The sequence below is a fragment of the Carassius carassius genome, chromosome 26 (genome assembly GCF_963082965.1).
Source record: "Carassius carassius chromosome 26, fCarCar2.1, whole genome shotgun sequence".
Classification (NCBI taxonomy): Eukaryota; Metazoa; Chordata; class Actinopteri; order Cypriniformes; family Cyprinidae; genus Carassius; species Carassius carassius.
Window position 1 is genome coordinate 26,469,157 of NC_081780.1, and position 24,240 is coordinate 26,493,396.

The window sequence follows — 24,240 nt, forward strand, 5'->3', positions numbered from 1 at the left end:
CGGTGGTTTTTCCCTCCATTTTTCCCTCCATCATTTAGACAGGCTTGTATAACTCCACTACTTAAGAAACCTACCCTCAACCCATCTCTTTTAGAGAACTACAGACCAGTTTCCCTTCTTCCTTTCATTGCAAAAACACTTGAACGAGCTGTGTTCAACCAAGTCTCTGCATTTCTCACACAGAGCAACCCCCTTGACAGCAACCAATCGGGCTTCATAAGTGGACATTCAACTGAGACTGTCTTGCTCTCATTTGTTGAAGCTCGAAGACTGGCAAAAGCGGAATCCAGATCTTCAGTACTTATCTTGCTTGATCTGTCCACTGCTTCTGACAGTTAATCACCAGATCCTCCTGTCAACCCTACTGGCAAAAGGCATCTCATGAACCCCACTTCAGTGGTTTGAGTCTTACCTATCAGATAGGTCCTTCAAAGTATCTTGGAGAGGTGAGGTGTCCAAGTCGCAACATCTAACTACTGGGGTGCCTCAGGGCTCAGTTCTTGGACTACTTCTCTTCTCTGTCTACATGGCATCATTAGGTTCTGTCATTCAGAAACATGGCTTTACATATCACTGCTATGCTGATGACACTCAACTCTACCTCTCATTCCATCCTGATGATCCAATGGTGCCTACTTTCTTCTCAGCTTGTCTAACAGACATTTCTTGCTGGATGATGGACCATCACTTCAACTCAATCAGAACGGCTTGTGGTTCCAGCAAACCCATCGTTTCATCACAATTTCACCATCAAGTTAGGCACATCAACCATAATCACTTCTAAAACAGCCAGAAACTTTGGAATTATGATTGATGATCAGCTGACTTTCTCAGACCACATTGCTAAAACTGTCCGATCCTGCAGATTTGCTTTATTCAACATCAAGATGATCAGACCCTTTCTTTCAGAACATGCTGCACAACTCCTTGTTCAAGCTCTTGTTCTGTCCAGGCTGGACTATTGCAAAGCTCTCTTGGCAGGTCTTCCAGCCAGTTCTATCAAACCTTTACAATTAATCCAGAACGCGGCAGCAAGATACATTTTTAATGAGCAGAAAATAATGCACGTCACACCTCTGTTTATCAATTTGCACTGGCTACCAATAGCTGCTCGCATAAAATTCTAGGCATTGATGTTTGCCTACAAAACCACCACTGGCTGTGCACCTCTTTAAATAAATTTATTACTTTAGAGTTATGTGCCCTCTAGAAGCTTGTGTTTGCAAGTGAACGTCACTTTTTTTTGAGCCATCCTATAGAAGCACAAAATCACTTTCACTGACTTATACATTAAATGTTCCCTCCTGGTAGAATGACCTCCCCAACTCAATCTGAGTCCTTATCCATCTTCAAGAATCGGCTAAAAACACATCTCTTCCATCTTTATTTGACCCTTTAAGTCTAGAACTATATTTACATTTCTATTCTTTTGACTTGCACACTATTCATTTACTGGTTGTCTTCTTCTTAAAAAAAAATAATAATACTAGCCTTTCTAATCTTTTTGTATTCCATTTGTTTTCTTTTTTTAATAATATTATTTAATTAATATTAATAATAATAATATTTTTTAAATATATAAATAACTTTTAACGGTTCACAGTTTCAAACTACACCAACATAAACACCCAATCTCAATAACTTCTGGGGTTTCTTCTTCGAGGCAGGATCATCCGTCAGCAGTCCTTCTCTCTCTCTCACCTACTCCTGTTTCTCCTGGTTTTAGATACTCTCTCCACGCCAATTATTGGAACAAGACACAGGTGTTGGTTATTTTCGTTTAACCCACTCACTCACCGTTCGTCTCCTGCCTCTCTCTCCCAATGCAGACTTCGCTGAAGCACGCCCCCTTGCCACAACTAGCTTGCTCTATTCTTTTTCTATACTGTCCGTTTTCTTTTTTATTTATTGTATAATTTAAAAAACTTTTGCTATGTGTACTGCATTTAAGCTAACTGACTTTTTATAGCACTTATATATAATTGCTCTTTTTTTGACTTTGATTGCTTCCATTGTCCTAATTTTTAAGTCGCTTTGGATAAAAGCGTCTGTTAAATGACTAAATGAAAATTTAAATGTATAGATCTAGCTATAAACAAGCCAAAACAAATAATTTAAAGCGTAACTTAAAGTATGTGCTCACGTACAGCTCTCATTCAGCACAAATCCAAATGTTTCCATATTTGCAATGTATTTGAAGCTAAACCATTATTTATTAAATTAATAATATTGACGGGGAAAAAAATCATAATGAAAAAATTTTTGCTGCACCAGGGCTCACTCTGTACGGTACAGACTATGTGACAATGAAAATATGCATGAGGTGCCGGCGCGATCAAATCGCTGAAACATAAAATACTCCCTCACTTACAGTATGGCATAATTTGAAGATTCAGTAATATAAAAGATTATTAGGAATTTTATAAAGTGAATACTGTTACGTTCTTATTATTCTCTGGAACCTGAAGGCAAAAAATATTTTTGCTAAGAACAAACTGAAATTAAAAACATTTCGCATCTCGTACTTCTGAGTGGGAGATCTTCCCAGGGCACCAGCCTGCCTCACAGACTAAAATCAGTGCAACCAATTCGGAGATGGCATTATAGGAGCACAGTGACCGAGGTGTCCAGGCCCGTGGTGTCGACACTGCAAGGTGACAGAGAGTGAACAAAATGCAGCTTTTTGCATTCAATTCTTCACCAACATGAAGGGATACTCCACCGTAAAATTAACATTTTGTCCTGAATCACTTAGCCCCATGTCCATCCTAAGCCGTAAAAGCTCTTTTTGTTTTCGGAACACAATTTAAGATATTTTGGATGAAAACCTGGAGGCTTGAAACTGTCTTATAGACTTCCAAGTAAATAACAAAGTAGTTGTTAAATAAAAGTTATGAAAAGTCATCGTCAGAATAGTCCATCTGCCATCAGACGTGCAATCTGGGTAATATGAAGTGATGGGAACACTTTTTGTAAGCGAAGAAAACAAAAATAAAGACTTCATTCAATAATTCATACCATATCACCGTGCTGCGTATGCTCTTCTGTGTGAATAGTAACTTTTATGGACCTTGAAACTGTTATTTATTTGGCAGTCTATGGGACAGTCTCAAGCCTCCAGGTTTTCATCCAAAATATCTTAATTTGTGTTCTGAAGATGAACAGAGACTTGGGTTTGGATTGATATGGGGGTAAGTGATTAATGACTTTTGCAGTCAAAACTGACTGCACCACACAAGCAGTGTGCATATTATATGCAGAATATGCTGCTTTAGCTAATAGTACAGCTTTGTAACACTTAATAGCAGGAAGAACAAATATTGATAAGTTGTAAAGCTTCACGAAGCAGTGCTTCGAAAAAAGCACCCATCACTAATTTGAACCTGGACTGTTTCCTTGTTTTTGGGATTGTTTTCTGTCTGCCCTGAGCTTTGCCTATTTTTTTATTACTCTTTTGACTCTGCCTTGGATTATACTGTTTGCTGGTTTTCGAACCTGTCTGTTTGATCACGTATGTAAAAATAAAGCCTTGCATTTGGATCCCGAAGTCCATTGTCATGTTTTTCTGTCTTAATTGTTTAGATTTTCCTTGTTGATCCACCGGTTCACATTTACAAATCTGCATGTTTGCAACATAAAAATATGGGTTGATTTTCACCCTGGTCTGAACAAAAATAGCTGGCAAGCTGATTGAAAATGTAATTTCATATTCTGCCAGAAGTTGGAAAATCAAAAATATAATGGCTTTCCCAGTAACAACTCTACACAAAGCAGCCAGAGACGTGTAGCCCAGATTTATTTATTTATATAGCTAGGTTTGTATTTTATGTTCTGTTTATTGTAAGATGATCTATAACTATAGCAACCGTGGTGCCCATTGCTTTACTCACTGCTCGTCTCTCATCTATTTCTCCCACAGCAGACCTCGCTGAACCACATACGCCCCCCTCACCACAGCGACTACTCCTTAATGATATCTGTTGTCAATTATTTTCATAATTGATTAATGCCGATTTTATCAATTAGTTGTTGCTGCCCTACACATAAGAGACCTTCACACTTTAAATTACTTAGTTGTCAGGACACATTGATGCATTGACATGTTACTCTCATTGTCATATATGTTTTACCTAAACTGCTGCTTTTGATATTATTTCAGGGTATAGTGTATATCCACCTGGACTGGATTTTTGCATAACATTCTTAAAAATGACCTTCAGTAGATTTATGATAAAAGCGTTCTTGTCCTTAGTGACCATGCTGAGAATTTAACACAATATCAGCAGTCTTTAAAATACATTTTAAACAATCTCAGCACATGTGGCAGAATAGACCAAACAAACACTGAATATTTCAGTCACTTAAATTGTAGCACTTAATCAGTGTGTAACTGTTGGAGCCAGTTAGAACCAATAGGGATTAAATACCTATCATTTTCTGTACAGAGAAGCCACATATTTAGGGCTCAAGCCCGAAGGGGTGAAGAGCCCTATTGTTCCCCTAAGGATTATTCTTATTATTATTTTTTTTATTTTTTATTAAACCTTTAAAACCTTTAAAAGGGGTTTTTGGGGGCCTTAACATGCTCAAAAACTCTTGAAAATTGGCACACACATTGGAACCTGCGGCCATCAGGACGTCGCAGAGACTGGGACCCGGGCGTGGCACAGGGGCTCTACAGCACCCCCTGGAACACAGTCAGAAATCTAGAACCATAGCTCACACACACTTGCATATATTTATATGAAACTCAGTACACTTATAGATCTCATTGAGCTGAACATCTTTTGCGTGCTATGTCATAGGCTCCGCCCAACAGGAAGTCAGCTATTCAGGGCTGTTTAAAAAAAGCATGCTCTGGAATTTGATATACTTGTCATAGATTTTTTACTTGATTGCCACCAAACTCGGTCAACATGATCTCAAGACATTTGGGATGAAAAATTGCCAGGGGATTTTTGATATCTCGAACGGTTTGCCCGTGGCGCGGCGTTGAAATTTGGGCAAAAAATGAGAAACAGGAAACGCCTAATAACATCCACATACATTGCTTGAGTTTGATCAAACTTCTTCGATTTGTTCGATGTATGATACCGATCGTATATATGTGACTATTAAGAGTCAACATTATAGCGCCACCAACTGGCAGCAGGAATTGAGTCATTTTCAAAATGCTTTGAATTCAGCATCTTATTTTTACTCGATTTGCCTCAAACTTCATCAGAATAATGACAAAACATTGTTGCCATGGCAACGTGTCAAACTTGAAAATTCTGTTATGGTGATTTTGAGGCAGATAACAACCTCAGATTTACATGAAACTCAAAACACATATCAGTATTATTGATAGCTAGACAATGGAAAAAGCTTTTAAAAGGGCGTGGAAAAGGCACTCTATAGCGCCACCTTTTGTCAAAAGGTACAGACACCAAACTCGGTACGTATATTGTTCTTATCATGACGGACAACTTTCTAATTCACAGTCATCAGCTACGACCAACAGGAAATCGGCTATTTTGATTTGAATATGGATTTTTTTTTTTAAATTGAGCTGTGATTTAATGAATACTCCTCAGAGGAAAAGTTCACTATACTCACCAAACTTTGTCTACATGTTGAAAAAACATTGAGGAACTTAAATTGCGAACGGATTTTGGGGTCAGAAAAAAAAACAGGTGGAGAAGACCAGAAACACGTAAACTGCAAAAGAATTAAGAATTAAAGTGAAGAATTAGGTGTGAAACAATCAGGGAGCATTTAGTCTACAGTGCCACCATTTTCCAGAACTGCAACTTTCCTGGAGTCTACGAATTACAATGTGTCAGGTTCTGAGAGATGTAAAAAGACTTTATATATAGGCTTTATGAACAGATAAGTTTTGAGAGATTCTTGAAGGACTAGCATCACCTCCTCTTGTACGACGGTTTGAGGAATATATCTTCCAGATAATACCGACACTCCCTATATGCAGAGTACGCAGTCTTCGTAGGGCACCAACTCCCAGAGGGGGCACCATCCCAGTTGCTCAAAAAAAAAAAAAAACATGCGCCATTCTCCCATCCGCGCTCGCGACCGCTCGCACCTCATGTTTGCGGATGAATGTTCGTTATTGATGTATGGACATCTATGCCCATGTAAAAGACATCAGCAATCCGGCACAGAGAAAAGAAAAATAAAGAAAGTAAAAAACAAAACAAAAACAGGCATAAAGTTGGCTTGACATTGGACATTCGAGAGTCTCAAATTTAGGGACCGTCTCTAAAGTTACATGTGATATTGTTATACACTTTTCTAACGTCAGTAGCATTTGAAGAGAACGACTTACAGTCATAAAAACAACTGTAATTGTTCATCTAGGCGACAGCTATAATGCACAATTAAATTTAATGTTTGATATTTATTAAAACAAACTGTAAGTCATATGTAAATTATGCTACTTTTTCACATGGGCTCAAACGCAAATTTGAAGCTCCATAGCATTTGAGGAGAAAGACTTGCAGTCATAAAACAATTGTGATGTGTTCATTTAGGTTTCAGCTACGATGCACACCTTATACATTTTTTATATATATTAAAATAAAGTGATACTAAAGTTATATATATTGTTCTGTGTATGTGATTTCAAAGTCTAGATGGGTCGGATTAACCCTTTAACTGCCGTATCCCTTAAAACTTGATTGCCAGAGGGTTACTGTAAATTCTTATGCCCGCTGGGCAGAGTTTTCCCGATGCCACCGGGGTGGCGTTTGCACTGACGGCTTGAGCCCGCCATCGCTGCTTGCAGCTATATTTCAGTTTATTCTTACAGATGTGGCCTTGAAGAATGGATGTTTTTCACGCATGATCACTGTGATTCCTGAAGACATTTTGCTTTTTTAGGGTCCAATTTAAGGTCCAATTATCACTATTAACAAACCATTAGCTATGACTTTTGCCTCAATAAGCTAATAATTTTCTGCTTATTAATAGTTAGTATGGTAGTTGTTAAGTTTAGGTATATTATACAGAATATGTGCTAATATGTTAATAATAGGCATGCTAAAACTAGTTAGTAGTGAGAATTTGTCCTTATACTAAATTGTAACATTTTTAATTATGAACAAAGTCTCTTTAAGACAAGTCATGTCACTCGGCGGCCATCTTTGAAATGCCTCTCGGGCGTCCAAGTGCAGATCCTATCTCTTTGATTGGGGAAACATCAAATTCTCCAAAACTGTTCACTAAGCTTGGGATTAAATTTCATATTTGAAATCACCAAAGAAATATGACAACAACTGTATCATAAATGTTGTTTCTTTTGCTCAAATAGCGTTATAAAAAGCTTGTTTCTCAGGCTAGATCAGTGACTTTTCAGATTAGTCATTGACTTTTCATTCAGAAGGTGGGGGTTCCTGCGATTGAGCGGCCATATTGAGAGTTGGATTTTTCCCATTTAAAACTATATGAGTGACATGTCTTGGGTATTCTATAGCCCTTGTTATTAACGGGTTATTCTCATTGATTCTTAGAAATATCCTCCATCATCTCATGTCATGAAGAAGATAATATTAGAAAAGTTTTAGGAATGGATGGAGGATTATTTTCTCTTGACATGATAATCATGTTGTTCATGTCTGTTGATTTCCACAGTCACATTCATCAACTTTGTTCTCTGGACCAGGGACAACTTCCTACAATGTAAGTCATTAAAAAACAAGCGGAAAAACTTGCTGTGTACATCTTCTTCCTGTAAAGGGCGAAAGAAAACATGACAAAGGAGTTTTATAACTGATCGTGTAATTGACAATTTGCACAGAATATTTAAGCTTTCATGGGACACTGGCTACATAATGAACATGAAAAGTGTAGCTACATTACCAGATCTGATTCATAATTCCTGATTCTGGTGTGTTTTTATTCCCTTCAGTTTCCTATCCACTCACTCCGGATCAAAACACAGCACAGAAAAACCTCAGTCTGTCTGAGAACAACACAAGGATTATTTGCACTGACACAGAGCAGCTGTATCCTGATCATCCAGACAGATTTGATGTGCATCCTCAGGTGTTGTGTAATGAGAGTGTGAGTGGATGTTGTTACTGGGAGATTGAGTGGAGTGGAGATAGAGGTGTGTGTATATCAGTCTCATATAGGAGCATCAGCAGGAATAGACGGGGTGATGAGTGTGTGTTTGGACGTAATGATCAGTCCTGGAGTTTGTTCTGCTCTTCTGACAGATACTCATTCAGACACAAAAAGATACGGACTGAACTCCCTGTAGAGTCCGTCAGCAGTAGAATAGGAGTGTATGTGGATCACAGAGCAGGAACTCTGTCCTTCTACAGCGTCTCTGATACAATGAGACTCATTCACACACTCCAGACCACATTCACTCAGCCGCTCTATCCTGGGTTTACAATTTTTAAAAGATCATCAGTGAAACTGCTGATCAATCAGAATTGACTGTAGAGAGAGTCTACCCACAATACCTTGAGCTGCATGATAAACCAGTAACAGTGAGATGTTATTCAGTCTCTTTCTCTCTTCTGTCACTGAACATGTTAGAATAAACGTGTGAAATAAATCCTCATATGTCCCATACGGAATTGTTATGCATATATGAAATATATATATGAAATGTCCTAATATGCTCATATAGATAAAAAACCCAGCTATATATGAAACCTATTAGAAAATGGAACAATTCCATACATTGACATATATGTCACATATATTATGTATGTTAATATATATAATACATATTTTGACATATGTCACATATATAATTATTAATACAACATATATGTCTTTGTATGTGTAATATCAGTAAGTTGCAATAACGTGTAATTTGTATATGTCATAGAGTCTTAGTATGGATTTTACATAAAAAACAAATGAAATGTAAAGTGTTTTTGATAATTATATAATATAAAAAAACTGTCTTGCAAATATATTTTTAATGTTACTTATTGTCAGGTTAAACAAGGGATGAAGAAGGACTCAAGGATGCAGAAGTTAATCTGCTTTTTATCGGACTTAATAATAAATAAACAAAAACCACCCCCAAAATAGTCCAAGCAGTGGCAGGACTGCAGCTCACAAGAACACGCAACCAATGAGACTGCGTGCATAACATGACAAAAGCATGCAGTCGATGAAAAACACCATACTACACAGAACTTGGACAACATGAAAGCATGCAGGTGCTGATGAATGTAGCTGCCTGGTTGCATTGATGTTTGTGTTGACCATTTTACCAAATGTAATCTATGGTTAACTACACAATGCACCTTAATCAGCTCCACTCCACAACACTCTGAGCTTAAAGGTTTAGGGGTGGTAATGGGATCCAGGGGTAGGTTTACAGGTTTACAGGCCTCCCGGATTTCATCCAAAATATCTTATATTGTGTTCCGAAGACGAACAACATTTTCATTTTGGGGTGGAGTAAGTTGCTGGGGTATATTTTTAGCAATAGTCATAAAAAATTGGCATGGGTCAGTTTTATGTCAAAAATCATTAGAATATTAAGTAATGATCATGTTCGATAAAGATTTTTTGTACATTTCCTACCATTAATATATCAAAACTGAAATTTTGGTTTAGTAATATGCATTGCTAAGAATTCATTTGGACAACTTTAAAGGTAATTTTCTCAGGATTTTGATTTTTTTTTTCTTGGCCTAATATTGTCCTATCCTAACAAAACATACATCGATGGAAAGCTTATTTATTCAGCTGATCTATAAATCTCAATTTTGACAAATTTACACTTAAGACCTTTTCTGTTCAAGGGTCACGTTTTAGGGAGGTGTTTACAGCTAGGTGATATGCAGATATACATACTGTCCACTTCTAAAAGTGTCAGTTGTCATCTCAGCTCATTTCTCAAGGGCCTTGCACTGTTTTGGAGAATGTATTTCCATTTGAAAAAATATTTTATGTTGAAGATTTGTTAATGATTAAAACTATAATGTTTTAACCAAGGTAAGCTTAATGTAATGTAACCAAAAAATTTTTGTCTCCTTTATATAGTTTTAATTGGTCCTGTGAACCCAAAAACTCTTGTGAAATTAACAATCAATAATGTTACAGTAACTAATCAGATTAAGTTAGTATCAGTTAAAATGACTTAGTAACATTTAATTAATAAAGGATGTTGCATTAACTTATAAAACTGAGTTAATATAACTTAAAAATTTCAGTGTAATCAGTTTGTAAAAACTTGCTCAGACAAAGCGAACTGTTTTAATAAGCAGAAAAAGATTCACATGAGAATTCACAGTGAAGAGAAGAAAATTCTGAGAAGAATCACTGAGAAGAAATTCAGATAAGAAAAATAAGGTGTCACACTTAAGAGGAAACATTCACTTGTCTTAAATCAACAGTTCACCCCAAAATAAAAATTGTCATCATTTACTCCTGTATGAGTTTGTTTCTTTGATTTATTACCATCTAATTGGACACACGGAGGCGTATGTGCTGATTTCTCTTTTGAAATAGACCACAGACGCTGGAGAGTATTGATTTGGTGTCGTTGAGATGAGTGAATCTGTATGTAGTAGAAAACGTTAGCAAGTTTTTATAGTCTGGTGTAGAGTGGTTTTATTTCTTTTTTCTCTCTAGTTCTTGTATGTTTATTTCTAGTATTTACTTTAAGAAGCTGACATACTTAGGATTACGATACTGTCAAGTGTGTTCCTGTCATGCAATTCTCTTTAAATTATTTAAAGACATTCATTAGTTGCATTGATCACTCTTTGGTCAAGGAGCAATTTAATACAGTGCAGGTTTGATGTTTTCCCATTATGCTATGTATTTTGTTATACAAATTTAGATTGTTCCAAAGTGTGAAAAAAGCTGTTATAGCGGAATATCACACAGCTACGAGTATGATGTTGCATTTATACAACAGTTCTGTAATGTTCTGACTGAGTTTCCCTGGTTTCACCACTGGATGGCGTACTTTCAACCCAGATCACCTAGAGACTTGTAGCACACCTGTATTGAATCTTTCTTAATTGCCCACCCTATTTAAAACTCTCACTGACTATTGTTCTTGTTCAGTCCAAAAGTCTTTTTGAGTATGATGCTGCCAAGGATTTTTGGTTAAAGAATTTTGCTGTCTTCTGTTGAGTGTTGCTTTGGATTTCTCTTTTGCCTGACATTTAAGGACAGAGTTTTTTTTTTTGAGTAAAGAACTTTAGGAGTCAGACTCTGCGCCTCTTGGATATTTCCTCTGCATCTGGGTTTGACCTGCTTCAGTGGAGAAGTGGTTAGTGCCAAGGTTATACACGCCACATACCCGAGTTCGATCCCCATCTGGATCATAAGTTCAACAGCACAACTGTAAACAAATATGAAATAACCAATCTTGAAAAAAAAAATGTATGCATAACTACTTCCTTCAGCCACAGACAGTGCTGTTTAGATGGGTCTGTGACATTATGCTCCTTAGCCAGGTCTTCGGTCTTCTTAGGGAACTGAAACTTCTTTCTGCTTCTGCAGAGGAAGAAGAAACAACCAAAAGCAGCCTCACCAATGTCTCTACCTGGCTGAAGAGACTGCAGACCTCTGGCAGCAGATTTTTTTGTATGTTGGTAGCCTCAAGAGTGGTACTATAGTCGAACTGAAGCTTGAACGCCGATCTAGCTCTGGATATTGGCTGACAACATCTTGCATTTTTTCCAGTCAGGAGCACTCTCTCTAATTCATCCAGGACTTGCAGGCTACTCTGTTCAAAGCGCATGGTTAGTTGCATGTCCACAGTATCCAGAATTTCAATGTCAATGTGGTAATGCTCTTCATTGGTTGCTGGGACAAATGCTGTTGCATTTCCTGTGAAGCGCTGGGGTGGCTTTCTGGCATGCAGCATCTTGATAGGTTCAATACCTCAGCTGGTGACTAGCTAGGTGGCCTTTGTGTGTATGTGGTGAAACATTTCATCTGACCTCTTTGCCTTCAGAGTTGACTTCATGCAGTCCACAGCTGCCGTCATGCCCATGACAGTTCCTGTTGACGTCTGTAGGGAGTAATTCAGACACTCTAGTTCTCCAATCACTTCACAAGCAAGAAGAAGCCCAAGCACCGTGGTCCCCTTTTGGAATCGCTCCAAAACCCCACTAGCATTGATTGTTGTTTCAGAGTAACCAGACAAAGCCATCTCCTCCAGACTGAGCAGCACTGCCTCATACTGCCCAAGAACAGCTCGAATAGCCAATATCCTGACGACCAATCTGGTAGGGCATAAGGGCTTCAGTGTTTTGATGTTCCCGTGTTCTGATTTGGCAATCTCTTTAAAGACCGTTCTAAACTTGCCTGATTGGTTGAAGAGGGTTCCAAGTTTGTGAAACCAATGACAGTGCATCCATAACCACACAGGATGAACTGCGGGCAGCCTGTGTTACAAGATTGACGCAATGTGGGCCACAGTGGACATAGAGGGCAAGATGCTGAATCTCCTTGATTTTGGCCTGCACTCCACTAGTCTTGCCAGACATGTTTGCATGTTTCAAATATGTGAACATATCTGAGGCTCAAATCGGATCCGAAATTTACGCATATGCATGTGATCGGAACTCCACGCAGCTCCCGCATTACTTTCCATTGGAAAAGAATGACTTCCGGTCTGTCGCTTGTTGTTTGTCAGAAACAGTGGAAAGGTGGCTTGACACTTCGCATTTTTGAATTATGCCTTATGTGTGACCAAAAATTTAGTATTTTCTATTTCAGCTGTTTGATCGCGCTGGTGTCTCGTGCACATATTCACTGGAAACAGCAGTCGTTCACTTAATCCACATATTGTTAATTATGATTTTCTTTCCATCGGTACTGAAACACGCTTGTACAACAAAGCCTATTTTACCTCACGAATAATATTTAAGCTTCAAATGGGCAACATCACGAATATGGAAACGGATTTCTCCCGAGTGAGAGAATGAGAAAGCCCAACCTTATGCTTGGCTTTAAATTATTATTATTTTTTGTTTGTTTATAGCTAAGCCTATATTATTATATACTGCAATTATATTTATCCATTAGAATTCTATATTTTTAATTCTTGTTTTCTTCTGATATATTTGTTAAATTTAAAGGATTTGTTGTAAAGTGAAGGGAACTAAATATATCCTGTTTGTACATGATAATATTATTAGGCCAGCCGTTATATATATATATATATATATATATATATATATATATATATATATATATATATATATATATAAATGCAGCAAACGAAAATAGGTGATTAATCTGCTAAAATTAAACCTATACAAGACTCGTATATTTTTTTTTCTCTCACAAACTTAATTTATTTTTTAGTGTGTTTAAAAATAAATAAATAAAGAAAATATGCAGCAAATGAAAAAAGGCGATTAATCCGTTAAAATTTGTTACTCTGGGTTAACAGTAATTATAATTATTATATACTTCAGAGCAGAGCCTGCATGGGCCTAATCTAGGCTATTTCTTTTTTTTTTCATTGCATCTGAAAATGACCGTTCATCACATTCACTTCACGCGCTCTGGCGCAGATCCGCCTCCCGCGTTGCTCAGCTGTGGACGATTTAAAAATGTTTGATATAAAAGTTGCTGTCCCATTTTATACAGGAGTTGTTCATGTAAAAAAAAAAATCTAATTATATTGTTAGTTATAATTATATTATTAACACAAGTTCATTTAGGCTATGTAACATGCACAGTGACATTTTATCCTTTTTAATTTATAAACTCCTTGATATTTTAAAATTAGTTTAATAGTATTTAAATTCAAGTTCAAAAATAGGTTTTAACTGCTAAATACCAACAACCATACTGCATGTGAATAAATAAAATGCATACTTTTCATAACATTTCATTATTCATAAAATGCATAACGTTTCTGGTGTTTGGATTTGTACTTCAATATAATGAGCCATGTTTAAGAATAGTTTAAGTTCCATGTTTAAGAATAGTCCTACACTGGTTCTCTCTCTCTCTCTCTATTTAACAGCATTAGCTCAATAAAATACGTCTTCCTTCAGGTAGAATGAATGTTTTCTTGCTTGCTAAATGTTGGTCTCATGATCAATAAGTTGTATTCGCCTCAATCTGATTCAGTAAAGTCAAACAGCAGATGGTGAAGCTGCGTCAGTGAAGCGGAGTCCCGCGCGCTGTGAGGCGGGAACAGAGGATTCCGCTTGGTCTTAAAGCCTTCCTCAACCATCCACGATCACAAATAACAATGATTTTCGTAAAATAATGATTAATTATTAATTGATGATTTGTTATTATCATTATGGTCTTGTGAAAAAATATATATACGGATAAAAAGCTTTTTCATTTTGGTTCATTCTTGGTTTAAAAAAAATCTTCAGGTTCCATATGCAGAGCGAAATGGGAATGGTCCAGCATTTAGCAAAAATTATTATTAACTATGTTTTTATTCTTGATTTTTTCAAACTACTAACACTTTGAATTTTTGAATTATGCCTTATGTGTGTCCAAAAACTGAATATTTTCTGTTTCTGCTGTTTGATCACGCTGGTGCCTCGCGCACATATTCACTGGAAACAGCAGTCATTCACCAGACATTCAGCGTTAGCAGTGGTCCACTTACTCCACATATTGTTAATTATGATTTTTTTTCATCAATACTGAAACACGCGTGAACAACAAAGCCTATTTTACCTCACGAATAATACTTAAGCTTCAAATGGGCAACATCACGAATATGGAAACGGATTTCTCCTCTCTATTTAACAGCGTTAGCTCAATAAAATACGTCTTCCTTCAGGTAGAATGAATGTTTTCCTGCTTGCTAAATGTTGGTCTCATGATCAATAAGTTGTATTCGCCTCAATCTGATTCAGTAAAGTCAAACAGCAGATGGTGAAGCGGAGTCAGTGAAGCGGAGTCCTGCGCGCTGTGTGGCGATAACAGAGGACTCCGCATGGTCTTAAAGCCTTCCGCAAACATCCACGATCACAAATAACAATGATTTTTGTAAAATAATGATAAATTATTAATTGATGATTTGTTATTATCATTATGGTATTGTGAAAATAATAATATGGGCTGCGAGAATATAATGAATACAAAGAGTAGTGCTGCTGAGTGCAGGTATGTTTCAGCCCAGTAACACACGTTCCTCGGAGCCAAAACACAGACTGAATGCTGTTCAGCTGGAGGGGGTTGGGTTTTTGGGGTTAGTTATGTGTGGCTTGTGGGGGTCGAGATAAAGGTGTGAATCTCTTGCTCTTTCATATGGACAGTGTCTTATGAGGCTTTCAAAGTTGCTGAGCCGGTTTATATAGGACTGTTGTTTTGGTTATAGACTAAAAAATGGTCTGTCCCCACGTAAGATTTTTCTAGTTCTACATCATTTAAACAAATCTCTGAAATGAATATCTAATAAACATTTAATTTCACAAACCTTGCAGATTTAATCGAATTCAGCTGTGATATCTTGTGAAATGTTCATTTATAGCCGGTATAAACATGTTATTACTGTGAGTGACGGTCGGCAGTGTGAAGTGAGTGAATGCGAACAGAAGATCAGCTTCACTGGAGACGTGATCGAAAAACTTTAAATCCTTCATTAAAATATGCTGTACTTTATCCAGTAAGCAACTATGTCATATTCATATTGTTTTCACTGTGCTGTATGTAAATTTAGCAATACTTTGTCTTTATTTGAAATAATATGATTACTAGTGCGCACAAAATTACCAGATTACTGAGTGCCCTGTTATAGCATTTACTTTCTTTTTAAACAATTACTTTGTGAAAAATACTGTAACATGTTTGCAGATTCAAGAAATTGCCATCTAAAGTATAAGCATGTTTATTTTAAACATTTGTTTTCTAATTTATAAAATATTGATGAAAATAAAAGTATGTACAGCTCATCATTATAAAGCTACAGCGATAAACTATTTTTACACTTAAATATATATAATCATAACAACAACTACTTAATTAGCTCGACACAGTATCAACGTATTCTGTTATCCTACACAAATGAGCATTCTGTCATATACCCATTATCTGTTTCTTGCTTGGACCTAAACTCTCCCTGTTCTGTGGTCTCTTCATCTCCTGTCTAGGAAGGTAACAAATGTTTGAGGACATGGAACTCATTTTACATTTAAATCTATATAATCATAACAACAATTAGTTAAAATAGTTGGACACAGTACCCATGTATTCTTGTATCCTACAAAAATTAGCATCCTGTCATATTCCCATTACCTGTTTCTCACCTGGACCTAACTCTCCCTGTTCTGTGGTCTCTTCATCTCCTGTCTAGGAAAGTAACATGTTTGAGGACACAGAACTGGTTTCAATGCAAACTCTGATGACATGCTGTTGGCCTAATTTTACTGATCTAAAGTACTTTTACTATGTGAATTCTAGAATATACTGTATGTAGCTATCCATACAATCTACAAGCTCATTCTCCTCTGTCCTCTTCCTCTTAAAGTATTGTAGGATACTCATCTCTGTGTGAACATTTTGACTAATGTTACTTCTACATAATTTATGGACACGTATCAATGGCACATTGAATTCACATTAGCTAATTAGTGAATTATAATTATCATTTATAATTATCATTTGCCTGTTTTACACAACAAAAAATTTAAACATTTGCTTCAAAGTAGGCTAAATTGACAGTTTCAAAATACAATAAAACTAATGATCAAACTGACAACCAGCAATCTGCCATTTCATTGGCTGAATTGGCCTACTCCTATCTCATATACAAAGTTTTTCTGTGAATAATATTGTTGTTTAGTTGTAACATTAACGTCAACCATCCAAATCTGTTTGGCAGATCCAGCTGATGAATTTCAGCCCAAAATCTGTTCAAAAACCATTAATCACTGATCAGTATTTATACTTCACGTTTTTCTTTCCTACTATGTTACGGTTGGTTACATTTACATACAAGAAAGTAAACATCGGCTGCCGAAGCTTACATAAAATAAACCGTTTTAGGTGCATTAGCGCCACCTTTTGAACTGGAGTTAAAAGTTGCAAATGGATTACCGTATTTTCCGGACTATAAGTCACACTTTTTTTTCATAGTTTGGCTGGTCCTGCGACTTATAGTCAGGTGCGACTTATTTATCAAAATTAATTTGACATGAACTGAGAGAAATGAACCATGAGAAAACATTACCGTCTCCAGCCGCGAGAGGGCGCTCTATGCTGCTCAGTGTACCTGTAGTCTACCACTGAAGACCACTGAGTGCCCTCTCGCGGCTGTAGACGGTAATGTTTTCTCTTGGTGCTTGGTTCTAAATAAATGTGACTTATATATGTTTTTTTCCTCGTCATGACAAGCTAAAACCAGTACTGATTACCAGGGCCCAAAGGAAGAGAGGGCCCTTGAAAAGTCTGGAATATATTTTATTTTACCTGGATATTTTCATTTCCTAATTAAATTTCATAATGAATGTCAGATGAAACGTAAATTTTGTGTATTGGCTAAATAATTTGATTGATTGACTGATTGTCTCATGATCCCACCCCTCTTGCTAATGCGCCAAATGGTTTAGTCCATCTGCATGCAGTTTATGTTAGTTTAGTTGAGCATCTGGTGGAGCGCTTTAGAAATGTCTTTCTCAAAGAAAGTCAAATCAGGCCTCCAAAAAAGAAAGGAAAGACAGGAGAAGGAAAGAAAACAAAATGAGGGGAAACAATTGGTAGGCTACTGACTTCTTTTTAAATTAGAACCTGAAATTTATAGTGCAAAACTGCATGAAAATTCCTGCGAATCCCCGATCGTTAGTGCTAAAAATGAACTGAGACAACCCATTGAAAGAGCAGAACATTCACTTTCAGATGGCAATTCGGTTATACATGTAATCTCAGGTAAAGGCTACATAAATAAACTGTACACTAACAATGCTGTTTGCATACAACACATCATTATAATAGCATAGTTTTGAAACATGTTTAATTTTAAATTAATAGGCTATAATATCTAAAATTAGCAATAGTAGGCTAATCAGTGTCATAGGCACCGGCGGCGCCAGGGGGGGGTCTTGGGGGGTCTCAAGACCCTGCAAAAAAACGTTTTGACCCCCCATTTGACCCCCCATCCTCTTCCTGATTAAAAAAATATATATCCGGGATTAAGATTAAAAAATGTTTCTCTTCAAACTACACAGAACAATAATAAATAATAATTATTTCAAAATGTATTCGTACTCTCAACCGAGAACCGTTTCTGTCAGACGCATCCGATTCGAGAACCGAGGAGTTGATGATACTGCGCATGCGTGATTCAGTGTGAAGCAGACTGACACACAGAGCGTCTGAACCGAACTGATTCTTTTGGTGATTGATTCTGAACTGATTCTGTGCTAATGTTATGAGCGCGGGTAAACCGAAGGCTTGAATGAAGGGCAGTCATGACATTACATCGAGCGCAAAAGAACCGGTGAACCGTTTTTTTTTTCAACTGGTTTATTTGCTCAAATTGTCCGAAAGAACCGGTTCACTTGAGCATGTAAAAATGTGAAAATATCACTGTCAATAAAAATGCATAATATACCTGACATCAAAGTGCAGTGTGAAGGATATGAATAACAAATGTAGCCTGTCATTTGTTTACATTGCAAAGGTGTTCAATTTTAGACAACTACAACAGTAATAATAATATTAATCACTATATTTCAGTGTATCAGTTTTTTAATGTTTTTTATCAATATTTAAGGTGGACTTATTGATTAGGTGCAAGAGTAGTAGTGATGGTTAAAATAATAGATTAATGCTGAAATAGTAAGCCTTCTTCCTAGATGGACAGAGAGTGGAAAGTAATAGATCAAATGAGGAGATGGAGAAAGAGGAAGAAAAAGAGGGAAATGTAGAGGCACAAGTGACAGAAAGAGAGCAGGTAACAGCAAGCCAGGAGACAGAGACTGGTGAGAAAGAGGAAAATGTAGAGGCACAAGTGTTTTCTATAATTTTTACTATAACAGCTGTTCTTAATTATTCTGTAGAACAGAGAAGAAAAAGCCATCAGGTTGGGACAATTTAAGACATTTCAGTTTCTAATCCCAGAGCTATTACTATTTGAAACTTAAAATTGTCTTCTCTATTGTTTCATTTTCAAAACTGCATCAAAGCATTTGCTGCTGTATCTGTCACGATCGGTGATACAGGAAACCAGAAGATAGAACCAAGTGCGAGTAAGTCATTTATTAGGGGTTAATCCATGGAGAATAAACAGTCCAGGCATGAGTTGAAACCAGAAGAGCAATCCAAACATAAACTAAACAAGAAGACAAGGCAAGGCAAGGCAAGGCAAGATGACGGACATGAATTAACATCAACATTAAACAAGAACTCCGTAACACAGACTCAGACAGACTGGGTATAAATACACAAAAGGATAATGGGGAAACTGGAGACAGGTGGAGAACAATCAATTAACTAAACAAGGAGGAAGGTGACCAAATAAGGAGACAGGACGTGATAATATGATACACACCGTGGGAACCGGAGGACACCTAGTGGAAACCCAGGGAACACAACCCAGAGACTGTGACAGTACCCCCCCTCTACGGAGCGGCTCCCAGACGCTTCAAGACAGACACAGAACAGAGACCAGGAGGGAGGTGGACAGGTGGAGGCTCAGGGAGAGGGACGGAGGGTCAGCAAAGAAAAACATGGGGAACAGGCACCAGAATGTAAACACAAAACAGGAAGACCAGGAGGGAGGAGGACCGGAGGAGGTTCAGGGGGAGGGACGGAGGGCCAGACTAACAGAAAGGAACAGGGACAGAAATTAACACAAAAGCAAAAAACAACATGAAGCCCCCCAGGGCGGAGCAGAAGACCACCACGTCCTTGTGGTCGAGGCCAGAGTCCCCCAGGGCGGAGCAGAAGACCACCATATCCTTGTGGTCAGGGCGGAAGGCCCCCAGGGCGGAGCAGAAGACCACCACAACCGTGTGGTCAGGGTGGAAGGCCCCCAGGGTGGAGCAGAAGACCACCACAGCCATGCGGTCAGGACCAGAGCCCCCCAAGGTGGAGCAGACCTTCGTGCGGCTGGACCAACGGGACGACGAAACTCTGGTAATCCCCTGGTGTCATTACTGGACTCCAGAAGATTGGTGCTGGCCTGACACTGCTCATGAAGATCATTGGTGACTTGTATTTGTACATGAAGATCATTGGTGACTTGTATTTGCTCATGAAGATCATTGGTGACTTGTATTTGCTCATGAAGATCAATGGTGACTTGCCTTTGTTCATGAAGATCAGAGGTGACTTGCCTTTGTTCATGAAGATCAGAGGTGACTTGCCTTTGTTCATGAAGATCACCGGTGACTTGACTCAGTCCATGAAGATCACCGGTGACTTGACTCAGTCCATGAAGATCACCGGTGACTTGACTCAGTCCTTGAAGATCACCGGTGACCAGCCCTGACTCTGGAGGATCTGCGGTGACCAGCCCTGACTCTGGAGGATCCGCAGTGACCAGCCCTGACTCTGGAAGGATCACCGGAACCTGACTCGACTCTGGGGAGTTCACCGGAACCTGACTCGACTCTGGAAGGATCACCGGAACCTGACTCGACTCTGGAAGGATCACCGGAACCTGACTCGACTCTGGAAGGATCACCGGAACCTGACTCGACTCTGGAAGGATCACCGGAACCTGACTCTACTCTGGAAGGATCACCGGAACCTGACTCGACTCTGGAAGGATCACCGGAACCTGACTCGACTCTGGAAGGATCACCGGAACCTGACTCGACTCTGGAAGGATCACCGGAACCTGACTCGACTCTGGGGAGTTCACCGGAACCTGACTCGACTCTGAGGAGGTCACCGGAACCTGACTCGACTCTGGGGAGTTCACCGGAACCTGACTCGACTCTGGGGAGTTCACCGGAACCAGACTCGACTCTGGGGAGTTCACCGGCACCTGACTCGACTCTGGGGAGTTCACCGGAACCTGACTCGACTCTGGGGAGTTCACCGGCACCTGACTCGACTCTGGAGAGTTCACCGGCACCTGACTCGACTCTGGAGGGTCAACTGGAACCTGACTCGACTCCGGAGGGTCAGCTGTGACTCTCATCCTGTGCAGCGGCACTGGGCAAGCAGCCATCTTGGGCCATGACTCTGGACAGGTGGCCATCTTGTACTGTGGTGCTGGGCTGGCGGCCATCTGGGGTTGTGGCGCTGGACTGGCGGCCATCTTGTACTGTGGCGCTGGACCGGTGGCCAATTTGGGCATTGGCGCTGGGTTAGCGGCCATCTTGTGCTGTGGCGCTGAACCGGTGGCCAATTTGGGCATTGGCACTGGGCTGGCGGCCATCTTGTACTGTAGCGCTGGACCGGTGGCCAATTTGGGCATTGGCGTTGGGTTGGCGGCCATCTTGGGCTGTGGCGCTGGAACGTTGGTCAATTTGGGCATTGGCGCTGGGTTAGCGGCCATCTTGTGCTGTGACGCTAGGCTGACGGCCATCTTGGGCTGTGGCGCTGAACCGGTGGCCAATTTGGGCATTGGCGCTGGGCTGGCGGCCATCTTGGGCTGTGGCGCTGGAACATTGGCCAATTTGGGCATTGGCGCTGGGTTAGCGGCCATCTTGTGCTGTGGCGCTGGGCTGGTAGCCAGTTTAGGCAGTGGTGCTGGACTGGCGGCCATCTTGGGTTGTGGCGCTTGGCTGGTTGCCATCCTGGGCAGTGGTGCTGGGCTGATGACCACCCCGCCGGAAGAGACAGAAGTGGCTGGGGCATCCCACCGAAGCCGATGCTGCAGGTAGCACACAAATTCCCAGAATTCCAGTGTCTCTAACTGCGCCATCTCCTCCTGAGACACTGGATCATCCAGCCCGCCATTAAAATAGTCCTTTAGGGCCGCATCGTTGTAACCCATGCCCTCGGCCAGGGACCAGAACACCTGAGCCAGGGTCCCCACTTCATTGCCCTCTTGGCGGAGGGCGATCAACCGAAGATACTTGGCTCGCCGCTCCGCCATCTTGGCTGGGGAATGGAAAAACGACATACCGCTGGTTCCTAGAATGACGGAGTCCTTCTGTCACGATCGGTGATACAGGAAACCAGAAGACAGAACCAAGTGCGGGTAAGTCATTTATTAGGGGTTAATTCACAGAGAATAAACAGTCCAGGTATGAGTCGAAAACCAGAAGAGCAATCCAAACATGAACTAAACAAGAAGACAAGGCAAGGCAAGGCAAGGCAAGGCAAGATGACGGACATGAATTAACATCAACATTAAACAAGAACTCCGTAACACAGACTCAGACAGACTGGGTATAAATACACAAAAGGATAATGGGGAAACTGGAGACAGGTGGAGAACAATCAATTAACTAAACAAGGAGGAAGGTGACCAAATAAGGAGACAGGAAGTGATAATATGATACACACCGTGGGAACCGGAGGACACCTAGTGGAAACCCTGGGAACACAACCCAGACACTGTGACAGTATCAATACATAATCATCCATATCTATACACGAATCAGCAAGGAATGCAGCACAATATATTGCTGTATTGATATTTTGAACAGCGCCATTTAAAGCCTTGTTCCATGTGCCCCTTTTATACTTCGAGCACCTGCCCCTCCAAAGGTCTCTGCACGGCCCTGTTCAGAGGGAGTGTCAGCCACGTTAAAAAAGTTAACAGCTTAAGTCATTTGTGGATTAATGCGTATTGGAGACGCAAACCATTTCAAACAATTCAGTTCGATTTGGTGAACTGGTTCAAGAAGATCCGGATGGAAGATCCGAATGATTCGTTCGTGAATCGGATATCACTACACTTCAGTGTTTTGAAATCTCACACAACAGACACGGAAGAGAAGACAATGTTGAATAAAGTCATAGTTTTTGCTATTTTTGGACCAAAATGTATTTTCGATGCAGTAATATGCAGTTATTAGCCGTACCCACTGTATTTTTTGTTGGTTTTCATGAGACCCCCCTTGAAATAACCAGGACCCCCCATTGCCCCCCCAATCAAAATTGTCTGGAGCCGCCACTGGTCATAGGTAGCTTGTTAGCTCATTGGTAGTTACAGGTGAAACTCTTAGTAACAATTAGTATATTGTACAAAAGTTCATTTATTTCAGTAATTCTAATATATAATAAAGTTAATATATTAATATATTGTTATAATGGTATAATTAATATATTATATAAACTCATTACATGCAAAGTGAGATATGTCAAGCCTTTATTTGTTTTAATGTTGATGATTATTTATGGCTTAGAGTTTATGAAAACCCCAAATTCAAAATTAGAATATTGTGAAAAGGTTTTCAGAGCTGTAAGCCATAATCATCAAAATAACAACAAATAAAGGCTTGCAATATCTCACTTTGCATGTAATGAGTCTATGTAATATATTAGTTTCACTTTTTAAGTTAAATTACAGAAATGAACTTTTACATTATGTACACAAATGTTTACAAATGAACAACATTATATTTGTCAGATTTAGTAGAAGCAGATCTTAACATTGTAAAACACATGGCCCTCAGTTTCAGAAACTGTCACATCAGGAAGTGGAGTAGCAACAGACCCTTCATCCTCTTTGTCTTGTTCATTCTGCAAATAAAATATGGCTGAATCAAGTCTTGTTTGGTTATCATACAATATGCAGTTTTTTCATGTAGGGATTAAATAACTAAAATAGTATGGGATGGGGGGGGGGGGGCACGGGGGGCCTATCAGGACTGCCTATGCATAGGGCCCGGGATCTTGTGCAATGCCCCTGTTAAGATGCCAATGTTTCCTGTCATAGCTATGCAAAGATTTGATTTCAAAAACAGTATCATAGCTATTAAACTATATCTTGTGATTTTAAATCTGTATTTAACCTAAAAAAGATTGCAAAGTAAAAAGAGCTGCTAAAGTCCTATTTTGAGGTGGTTGTACTTTACAATTAAATTATAGTCTTAATTCAAGTGAAGAAGGATTCTGAAATCTGAGAGTAATCAGTGTTGAGTACCACTGTAACATTAACCATGCCTGCTTTAAATGATTCAAAATAATCACAATTTGAAAACAATAGAAATTTAGAAAAGTAATCAAAACGTAATCAAATGTAATCAGTTACATTACTTTAACACTTGAAAAAGTGACACTACATAATACATTTTAAATAAGGTAATTTGTAATCTGTAACCTAAAACATTTCCAATTGCAACTCAGACAAGAGAGTTGACAAAATCAAACTAAAATATAAACTCATATTGGATTTTAAAGTTTATTATTGCCTAAAAC

General features: G+C 38.9%; 1 protein-coding gene across 1 annotated transcript in view; it reads left to right on the top strand.

Annotated features, from left to right (window-relative positions):
* Positions 1-8,473, top strand: part of LOC132106149 (gastrula zinc finger protein XlCGF8.2DB-like) — a 71,850-nt gene extending 63,377 nt beyond the window's left edge. The window contains exons 3-4 of the mRNA XM_059511805.1: positions 7,630-7,677; positions 7,907-8,473. Of these exons, the coding sequence (XP_059367788.1) occupies positions 7,630-7,677; positions 7,907-8,442 (584 nt within the window). The 3' untranslated portion in view covers positions 8,443-8,473. The remainder of the gene's footprint in view (positions 1-7,629; positions 7,678-7,906) is intronic.
* The last annotated feature ends 15,767 nt before the right edge of the window (positions 8,474-24,240 follow it).